This window comes from Panthera onca, chromosome B4 (genome assembly GCF_046562875.1).
Source record: "Panthera onca isolate mPanOnc1 chromosome B4, mPanOnc1 haplotype 2, whole genome shotgun sequence".
NCBI classification, from domain to species: domain Eukaryota; kingdom Metazoa; phylum Chordata; class Mammalia; order Carnivora; family Felidae; genus Panthera; species Panthera onca.
The window spans coordinates 132,351,940-132,362,330 of NC_138345.1; the positions used below are offsets into that span (position 1 = coordinate 132,351,940).

A 10,391-nucleotide genomic window follows, 5' to 3' on the forward strand; every position below is an offset into this window, starting at 1 on the left:
CCCCAGTCAAAGACTACCCCATCCTTCTAGGTCCTGACCCCTCGCTCGCACTTCACATCCAGGTCTTTGGCAAATCCAGCAGAATCGGAGCACTTTCTGCAGCCCTCTCCCCCACCCTGGTGAAAGCCACTCTTGTCTTGCCTGGACAGTGCTGGGGCCTCTTCATTGTTCTCCCCGCTCCATTCTTCAGGCAACAGTGTGTTCTCAAAAGAGCAGCCCGAGTGAGCCTCCCCAGACCCAAGTCGGGTCATGTTCCTCCTCTGATCAGAATCCTTCCGTGAAAGCGACATTTCCTGCTGTGGCCCCAGGCTGTGTGTGATCTGGGCGCATCCCTCCCTCCTGAGCGCCGGCTGTTCCTTCTGCCCAGAACCTTCATCACCTGCTCTCTTGTCGTCTTCAAGTCTTTCTCTTCCTTAAGTCTCCTCTTCTCAGTGAGGCCTGCACTGGCCCCCGTTTGTCAGTGAAGCCATGTGACCTCCCAGTCCTTTACCCTGCTTTTTCTCCGGAGCACTACTCTTGCTAAAGTTATTACCTGACTTCGTTGATTTCTAGTTTATTGCAGTCCCTTGCCTTACTCACCCCCATGTGTGCTGCATGGAGGTGGGGGTCCTCGTCTGCCTTGTCCCCTGTGTTCCCAGGGCCTTGCACAGTGCCTGGGACATAGCGGGCTCTTGATAAGCAGTCGCTGAGTGAATGGAAGATATGGGTTGGGTGAGCAGCCTGTGGGGTAGCGTGTGGGTCAGATGCGATGGTGCCTGTTCCATCCACTGGGTTGTCCTCCCTGGTCACCAGTAGACTCTTCATGAGTGTCACCCTACTTGGGTTGAGTGTGGCAGATGGAGGGGGCTCAGGACAGGTTTACCATAGCTGATCCCACGGAGCCTGACCCTCCCTAATTGTGTGACAGCGGGCAAATTATACCATCTCTCTGTCCCCAGTCTCTTCATCTGTAAAATGGGGATGGCAATAGCATAGCACCTGCTTCCTGTTGAGAGGATCCAGTGAGGTCAAGTGTGTAATGTGCTCGGGACAATCGCTGGCTTGTAAGCGTCAGTGGCCATCAGCTTTATTGTTACCGCTGGGTGTTTCTCGAAGAGGCGTTCGGACAGAGGTAGAAATGCTGTCAGCTGGGGCCTAGTTTGGTTCCATGGATTTCGCTCACAGCTGGGCCACCTGGAGGGATCTAGCCTTGGCCGTAAGGAGGGAGAGAGGTGCTGGCATGAGAGCGGAAGTGGGTTCGGGTCCTGACGTCGCCACCTGCTTAACGTCCTTTGGGAAAAGTCTCGTCACCTTTCCGAGTCTGTTTCCCCATCTGTGAAATGGGTGGTTACAGTAGCCTCCCAGGGTGGATGAGACAGGAGACCACAGGTGCCGATGCTTTATTTATTCAGTTTCCTATTTATATGCCACTCAGTCAAAAAAAAAAAAAAAATGTGTTTGGAGCACTTTTCTTTTTTTTTTTTTTTAATTTTTTTTTTCAACGTTTTTTATTTATTATTTTTGGGACAGAGAGAGACAGAGCATGAACGGGGGAGGGGCAGAGAGAGAGGGAGACACAGAATCCGAAACAGGCTCCAGGCTCCGAGCCATCAGCCCAGAGCCTGACGCGGGGCTCGAACTCACAGACCGCGAGATCGTGACCTGGCTGAAGTCGGACGCTTAACCGACTGCGCCACCCAGGCGCCCCAATGGAGCACTTTTCAAAATACATGAAGATAAGATAAGGGATCAGGACAAGAAGAGTAAGAGTGAAGCCAGAAGCGAAGGTGCCCCAGGAAGTCTGGTCTGTGAGGCACTGGCTTGCTCCAGGCCGACCACCTGAGTCTCCTCAGCCGCCAGAGCAACACGGGAGCCCCACTCAGCTCCTTCATTCCCAGCAGCAAGCCAGGCCCGGGCCTCATCAGGGGGCCGCCCGCTGAAAGCCCCCGTGAAAGGGGGATCCCAGGCACAGGTGAGTCTGTCTTCCGCAGGGCACATCTGGCCAGGCGTAACGAGATCCTGAAAGCCAGCCTGGCCCGGGAACCGAGGGGCAGCTGGGTCAGTGTGACCTCGGCTACAGGAATTAGTCTGAGTGGCAGCCTGACCCTGCCCTCCACGGCTCATGGGCCAGCTCAGTCCAGCGGGGGCCAGGATCGGGGTGTGCTCCACGGAGGCAGGTTCCAAGGCGGGGGTGGAAACAGCCTGCCAGAAGGATCAGGGCTGCCTGAGTAGGTCCTCAAAGCCCTCTGGCAGGTCACCGTGGAGGCTTCCGCTGTGCCGACATCAGTCTTCAGTGTTGCCTTCTGCCTGGTGTCCGCCACAGCAAGAACTCCTATCTACCCGCCTGTATCCGGCCTCACCCCTCTGCCCCTGCACCCACCCTGCTGACCTGGTCTATCAGGTCTCACTTTGCCAGCGTAGGGCTGGAATCCCTGATAGAGAGAGGAGCCCAGACGACCTGCTTCAGAAGGTTGCCAAGGGGCAGCCCCTCCCTCCTGTCTTCCCAAAAGCCAGTGGAGACCGGCCCCTCCCACCCTGGCCCTAGGGCAAGCTGACATTTAGCAGAGGTCAGGCCCCCACCCCCGATTGTCCTGCCTGTCTGCAGTCAGCTGTGCAGGTCACCCTTGGGCAGGCTCCAGGAGCGCCCAGGCATTCAAACTAGAGGAGGTGGGTCCCCTTGGACCCGACAGCACAAGTACCCTGGCCAGTGGGATTGGCGACCCCACTGTTCTCACTAGCTTGCTCAGGACTCCTCACCAAGGTGAGGCCGGGAAGGGGGTGTAGCACAGGAGTCAAGCCACCCGGGTTCCTGCCCCTGCTTTGTAACCTCAGGCAGGTCCCTGAAGCCCCCTAGGTCCTGGTTTCCTCCTCTAGAAAATTAAAGGATTGAAGGAGGTGATTCTTAAAATGTTTTCTAGGTCAAACATGTCATGATTCTGTGCGTTATGACCACGCAGCTTAGAGAAAATTAACGTTGGAATCTTCCAGCATTGAAAGCATGGAAGTTTATTGAGCACCTGCTGCCCACCAGGAACACTGTACCCATTTCACAGGTGTAGAAACTGACGTTTAGGATGGTGAGCTGTTCTTGAGGTCACAGCACTGTACCCATTTCACAGGTGTAGAAACTGACGTTTAGGATGGTGAGCTGTTCTTGAGGTCACAGAAGTTTGAAGACAAGTGTGCCTCTTTCTCCCCTGCTGCCTTCAGAGTTAGGAAGTGGAGGGCAGAGTATGGCAGGAAGGCGCCCAAATGACCCCAAGAAGGGAAGAGAAGCCACAGAAAGGAACATTTTAAGGGAAAGAATGTTCTAGGTGGAAGGGCAGTGTCTCACTCATAGGGATCTACGGAAGGGGAAATGAAAACACCAGATGCCAAAGCCCGGGTTTCTGTCCTAGCCCCTCCAGCGACCCTGTAGGTCATCCAACCAAGTCGTTGGTCCTACTCGGCCAAATGGGTGTAGCCTCCAGCCTGCCTGCCCGCCTCCCTGGGCCCCGGGACAAAGTGAGCTGGACGCTTACAGTCAGAAGTGCCGTCTCGCTACACGGGCTCATTCACGAGATAAGTAGCACATCTGAATAAAGTGTGGACTTTAGTTAATAGTAATGTGGCCATTTCCATTTTTTAGTTATGACAAATGTACCATAGTGCTATATAAGACATTAGCCCTAGGGGAGACCGAGTGAAGAGTGTCTGGAACATTTACTTAAACTGTCAAAGACAATATACAAGGCTGTCCATTCCCCAGCCATCAACTAATTGATAAAACTGGGGCACCCGGGTGGCCCAGTCCGTTGACCGTCCCACTCTTTTTTTTTTTTTAAATTTTTTTTTTTTTCTTTCCAACGTTTTTTATTTATTTTTGGGACAGAGAGAGACAGAGCATGAACGGGGGAGGGGCAGAGAGAGAGGGAGACACAGAATCGGAAACAGGCTCCAGGCTCCGAGCCATCAGCCCAGAGCCTGACGCGGGGCTCGAACTCACGGACCGCGAGATCGTGACCTGGCTGAAGTCGGACGCTTAACCGACTGCGCCACCCAGGCGCCCCGACCGTCCCACTCTTGATTGAGGCCCAGGTCACGATCCCAGGGTCATGGGATCGAGCCCCGACTGAAGGAGGAGCCTGCTTAAGATTCTCTTTCTCTCTTTCTCCCCCCGCTGCCCCTCTGCCCCTCTTCCCTGCTGGTGCTCTCTCTCTCTCCTAAATAAATAAATAAATAAAAGCAAACGAATCGATAAATCACACTGCATAAATGAATAGAGAATGGTTGTAGTCATGACTCACTCATGAATAGACAGTGATTCATTCAAAATAACCGTGGAATATTATGTGGGATTTAAAAGGAAATGGCAGATTTATTAACTACTGATACGAAAGTCTGTTTCATCCGTCATGGATTGGGGAAAACAACTCGAGTGCGCTTAGTGTCCAGTATGATACTATTTACGAAAAATAGGAAAGCAAGAACAGAAATGTTGCATGTAAAACCCAGCAACACACGTCAGACAGGTCAAGCTGTGTGGGGAGACCGGTCTGGAGAGGGGGGAGTGAAACGGGCACCTGTACTTACCCTTCTTAAGTGTGTTAGAGTTCAATGTGTTTCCTTGAGGCCTGTGAATATTTTTTAGTGAAAAGGAACTGATGTGTCAACATATCCACACCAACGGGGAAAAAAAGAACAGCACCCTGGGCGGTTCCGGGGCAGGGCGGGGTGGGGGGCAAGTCGGCGGTCGCACTCCCTCCCTTGGGGCCTGGGAGCCCCCCCCCCCCCCCCCCGGGGGCAAGTTCAGCCCTGCCGGGTGTTGTTGCTGCTGGAGCAAAGCCTAGCGGTGCAGCTGGTCGGGTCAGGGTGGGCAGGCCGGGTAGAAGATCAGACTGCAGGGGAGGAGGGGGGGTGTTTGACCTGGCAGTGTCTGGGGGGGGCAGGGCTGAGCCAACAGGGAGGAGGCCCCGAGCCAGGAGGGGAATTTCCTTGACGGGGTGGGGCTGGGGGGCTTCCAGGGGTACTTGGTACAGCGAGTGGGATTCCCAGGCTAGACTTCTGGGGGACAGGAAGTGACCTCATGCAAGGGCGCCAGGCACTGGCCAGGACGTTCACAGACACGGTGGGGCAGAGGCTCCCTCAGGCTCCCTTCCTTAGGAGAGGGGCCTCGGGCTCCGGTCACCCGGGTCTGCAGACCCCCTGACCCGGCTGCTGTCTCCCTCTTTACTGCAGAATGAAGATGAGACGCTACAAGCTCTTTCTCATGTTCTGTATGGCCGGCCTGTGCCTCATCTCCTTCCTGCACTTCTTTAAGACCCTGTCCTACGTCACCTTCCCCCGGGAACTGGCCTCCCTCAGCCCGAACCTCGTGTCCAGCTTCTTCTGGAACAATGCCCCCGTCACGCCCCAGGCCAGCCCGGAGCCGGGTAGCCCCGACCTGCTGCGAACGCCGCTCTATTCCCACTCGCCCCTGCTCCAGCCCCTGTCGCCGAGCAAGGCCACCGAGGAGCTCCACCGGGTGGACTTCGTGCTGCCCGAGGACACCACCGAGTATTTCGTCCGCACCAAGGCCGGCGGCGTCTGCTTCAAACCGGGCACCAAGATGCTGGAGAAGCCCCCGTCGGGGCGGCCCGACGAGAAGGCCGAGGGCGCCGACGGCTCCTCGGCCCGGGGCCCCGCGCGGCACCTGCTGAGCACCCGCGAGCGCCCGGGGGCCCGCGGCGCGCGGCGCAAGTGGGTGGAGTGCGTGTGCCTCCCGGGCTGGCACGGGCCCAGCTGCGGCGTGCCCACCGTGGTGCAGTACTCCAACCTGCCCACCAAGGAGCGCCTGGTGCCCCGGGAGGTGCCGCGGCGGGTCATCAACGCCATCAACGTCAACCACGAGTTCGACCTGCTGGACGTGCGCTTCCACGAGCTGGGCGACGTGGTGGACGCGTTCGTGGTGTGCGAGTCCAACTTCACGGCGTACGGGGAGCCGCGGCCGCTCAAGTTCCGCGAGATGCTGACCAACGGCACCTTCGAGTACATCCGGCACAAGGTGCTCTACGTCTTCCTGGACCACTTCCCGCTGGGCGGGCGGCAGGACGGCTGGATCGCCGACGACTACCTGCGCACCTTCCTGACGCAGGACGGCGTGTCGCGGCTGCGCAACCTGCGGCCCGACGACGTCTTCATCATCGACGACGCCGACGAGATCCCCGCGCGCGACGGCGTGCTCTTCCTCAAGCTGTACGACGGCTGGACGGAGCCCTTCGCCTTCCACATGCGCAAGTCGCTCTACGGCTTCTTCTGGAAGCAGCCGGGCACCCTGGAGGTGGTGTCGGGCTGCACCGTGGACATGCTGCAGACGGTGTACGGGCTGGACGGCATCCGCCTGCGCCGCCGCCAGTACTACACCATGCCCAACTTCCGCCAGTACGAGAACCGCACCGGCCACATCCTGGTGCAGTGGTCGCTGGGCAGCCCCCTGCACTTCGCCGGCTGGCACTGCTCCTGGTGCTTCACGCCCGAGGGCATCTACTTCAAGCTCGTGTCCGCCCAGAACGGCGACTTCCCCCGCTGGGGCGACTACGAGGACAAGCGGGACCTCAATTACATCCGGAGCCTGATCCGCACGGGCGGCTGGTTCGACGGCACGCGGCAGGAGTACCCGCCGGCCGACCCCAGCGAACACATGTACGCCCCTAAGTACCTGCTCAGCAACTACGCCCAGTTCCGCTACCTGCTGGATAACCCCTACCGGGAGCCCAAGAGCACGGCGGAAGGTGGGCGGCGGAACAGGGGGCCCGAGGGAAGGCCGCCCGCCAGGGGCAGATCGGATGTGGTCGAAGGCTAAGGCTGCGAGATCTGCAAAGAGCCGGCGGGCGGGGTGGGGGGTGGGGGGTGGGGGGTGGCGGCAGCCCCTCCTGCTGTTTCCCTGCCTCCCTCTGCCGGCTGCCTGGTTCCCGAGAGGACCGAGCCCTTGGGAACCCAGGGCCAGGCCGGTGAGCTCACAAAGCATCCTTCCTCGTCAGGAGAGGGGAGTCCAGCCCTTCCGTCCACCCAGAGTGCTGTGGCCAGGAGGTGCCAACGGAGAGTGCATGACGGTTACTGGGTAGCCGGGGAGGGCGGGCAGGGTCGGGGAAGGGGACCCGCAGGAGAAGCTCCCCAGGCCAGCCACGTGGGAGCTGCGGCCCCGGCCGGGGAGAAACCTGCCGTTGGGCCTCCTGGGGCTTTGGACCTGCAGCGGGAAGGTGGGCAGGCCGGGAGGTCCCGGGGCTCTGTAAATGGGTGCATTCGGGTGCAGGAGGAAGAGGGGACAGCAAGGTGGGAGGGATGTAAAGGAGCATCCAGCTGGGAGGAAGCGCAGTGTCCTCGGAAGGGCTGAGCCGGAGGGAGCAGAGAGCTCTGCCCGCAGGACACCCCTGCGCTGGATAGCACCCGTGGGGTAGGGCCTGGAGTCTGCCGAAGCCCGGGGAGTCTTGCTTTTGGTTGCAAACCTGGCCTTGACATTCCGTCTTTCTTTTTATACTGTCGTCTTGTGGGCTGCCCGCTCAGCCCTCGCAAGGCCAAGACTCCAGTTCTCGGGGTGGGATGGGAGCCGGAGGCTGGACCGTCAAGCCGGCCTGGGAGGGGGCCTAGGGGAGGCAGAGGTTCCCCATCACCCCTTCCCACTGGGACCCACAGCCCCAGCCCTCCACCGTCTCTGATAGAGTCACCCTTGTGCCCCTGCTCGGGGCTGGCTAGAGCCAGGAAGGGCCCACAGGCTGCCTGGGACCAGGAAGGACTTTGAGGTCAGTTATGTCATCTCATTCCCCTCCGTTTATCTCATGGGGGCAGGGGATGTATTGGTTAGATTCTAAGCTGCTGCCATTAAGAGGCCCCCAAACACAATGGTTTAAGCAAGACAAGCTTGTTTCTAGCTTAACTGTCCAGAGGGAGATGGTCCAGATCCAGTAGGGCAGCTCTGCTTTTTCCCACATACACACCTTCCAGTTCTGGGCAGAGCGGTGGCTTCAGCTCCCACCATCACATGTGCATCCCAGCCTGGGAGAAGCAGAGAAGGGCAAGAGAAGCACATGTCCTTTCCCGTTAAGGGCATGAGCCAGCATGGCATGGTCGCTTCCGATCGCATCTCACTGGCCGGGTCTTAGTCACGTGGTCACAAGCAGCTGCAAGGGAAGCTGGGAAAGGGAGTCTTCAGCCACATGCCCAGCCTCAGCTTGAGAGTCTTCTTAGTAAAGGAAGGAGGAGAGCACGGAGACCAGGAGCATCTTTGGCACAGAGGGAGGGGCATGGGGAGAGAGCGTCAGAATGACTAACACAGTCCTAGGATCCTCCTCTCAAGTTCAGAGCTCTTAGACGCACCTGCTCCTGCCCCCATTCACTGCCAGTCCAGAGCTGGGGGGGGGGGGGGCAGTGAGAGCCTGCAGTTGAAGGAGGGGTGAGACACCGCCCTCCTGAGGCCCCCACAGATGTTCACCCAGCCATGCCAGGATGCAGAGCCTGCCTGTGGAGCGGGACATGTTTGTGTGTGCGTGTGTGTATTTATGGGCATGTGTGCATGTTTGGTGTGTACTTGTGTGTGTCTGTATTGGGGTGTCCCTGTAAATAGATGCTTCTGTATGGATGTGGGGGCAGGGCCCAGGCCTCCCCTTCCCCGGGACCTGGAGCCTGTGGCCACAGCCCCTCACAGCTCCCCCAAAGTGACGGAGGCGCAAAGCCCTCGGGGAGCCTAGCAAGCAAGGGTAAAGGGGGATGCGGGGTCTGTCTGTCTGTCTGTCTTTCAGTCCAAGGAATGAGAATCCTCCGGGCCCGAGGGCTGAACAGCTGAGAGCTCACTACCTCCCCAGCCTGTTTTGGTCCCCACCATATCCTTCCATCCCATCCCACCCAGCCTCCAGCCAGGACTGTCTCTGGGGGTCTTGTTGGGGTTTCCTGACGGGCCAGAAGGGGAGGGGGTCTCCTCTGGCTCAGCTCTGTCCAGAGAACTGTCTGGCGTGGGTGTGGTCTGGGGAGCTGGCCGCAGAGCAGCGTCCGGCCGGCAGGCAGGCAGGCATGAATCAGGTGGCAGGGCCCTATGGCCTCCAGTCTCCCACCCCAAGCAAGTCTTTAGGGTGCCCTGAGGGAACCCCTCCCTTGGAGTTACAGCAGTCCCGCTAGTCCCTCTTGGATCTGAGAAGTGGCAAAAGAAATCAGGATGTCCCTGTGGCTCTGGGCCAACCCAGACCGGGGCCTGCCTTCCCAGCCACCTCTCTCACCCCCTGGACAGGCAGTCTCTGGGGGCAGGCAGTCTCTGGGGGCTCCTGAATCGTGCCTGAGTCCCAGCCCAGGGCCTCCCTCCTGAGGGCTTCCTCACCTCGTGCCCCTGGCACCCTCGGCTGCTATGGGCATGCCCCCTCCCCAGGCTGGCAGGGGTCCCTGGCCTCCAGTTCACCAGCTCCGGGGCAGGGGAAGGAAGAGGGGAGGAGCTCAGATCTGCTAGGACCCACCTTCCCTCTCAGACCCAGAACCCTGTTCGTGGTCACTGCCGAGTGGAGACCTGGCCATTGGGTGGAGACAGCAGCCATCAGAAGAGTGGGGGTGGGGGCGGGGGGCAAGGCGTGGGGTTGGAGAGTTTCACATATACTCACATTCATACACTGGGAATTCTGGGGGGTGGGGGGTGGGGGGGCGGGCAGGGGAGCCCCGGGCCACTCCCCCAGTATGAAAGGAAACCAAACTGTGAATGTGTGAGGGCGGGCACACTGCTGGCCCAGTCGCCATAACCAGGTGTCTTTCCCTGGGAACCACTGGCCCTATGACCTCTAGACTCAGGAGGCTCAGCCGGCCCACAGGTCATGTCCATTCCCAGGGGCAGGTGTGGGAGAGCTTTGGGGGCAAAGGTGACGGTTGGGGAGGGGATACAGGACTTCCCCAAGCAGAAGGCAGGGCCCTGGGAAATGTATAATTTAAGGACACCAATGATAATAGTATTATTTTTTTTGTAAGGGAAAATCAATATGTACATTCTGAAATCATTTTCTCTGTAAATGGTTGGATTTCATTTCACCCTTAAAGGGATGCTTAAAGGAAAAGATAATATTAATAATAAAAACAGCTACAAAGTCTGAAAGGTGCGCGTGCGGGGCCAGTTTGGGGGTGCTCTGGGTCAGGGAGGGGTGCGAGGGGGTGGCTCAGGTCTTCCTAAAAACCTCCTCGCCGCCAGCGCCGGGCCCGCGGGGTGTGAGCCTCCCCACAGACGGACGGACGGACGGACGCTGGGCAGGAGGGGGGCATGCGGAGCCCTGCACCGGGGAATGCACGCACACGTGCACGCACCCACGCACAACCAGGGGCACATCCTCCCCTTCCCCGACCCCACCTGGTGGAACCAGCTGGAAGGAGGGGCGCAGAAAGACGAGGTAGGTCCAGGACTGGCCACGGCCCCTCCCTCTCCGGGGTGGACC

The 10,391-nt window shown here is 59.0% G+C and overlaps 1 protein-coding gene across 3 annotated transcripts in view; it reads left to right on the top strand.

Moving 5' to 3' along the window:
- The window catches only part of MGAT3 (beta-1,4-mannosyl-glycoprotein 4-beta-N-acetylglucosaminyltransferase), a 57,076-nt gene extending 47,019 nt beyond the window's left edge, over positions 1-10,057 (top strand). For 2 of the 3 annotated variants that reach the window (XM_060656290.3, XM_060656289.3), the window contains one exon: positions 5,197-10,057. In XM_060656290.3, the coding sequence (XP_060512273.1) occupies positions 5,198-6,799 (1,602 nt within the window). In that variant the 5' untranslated portion in view covers position 5,197 and the 3' untranslated portion in view covers positions 6,800-10,057. Of the gene's footprint in view, positions 1-1,705; positions 1,952-5,196 lie in introns of those variants that run through there. The other variant, XM_060656291.3, reaches the window with a different exon arrangement.
- The last annotated feature ends 334 nt before the right edge of the window (positions 10,058-10,391 follow it).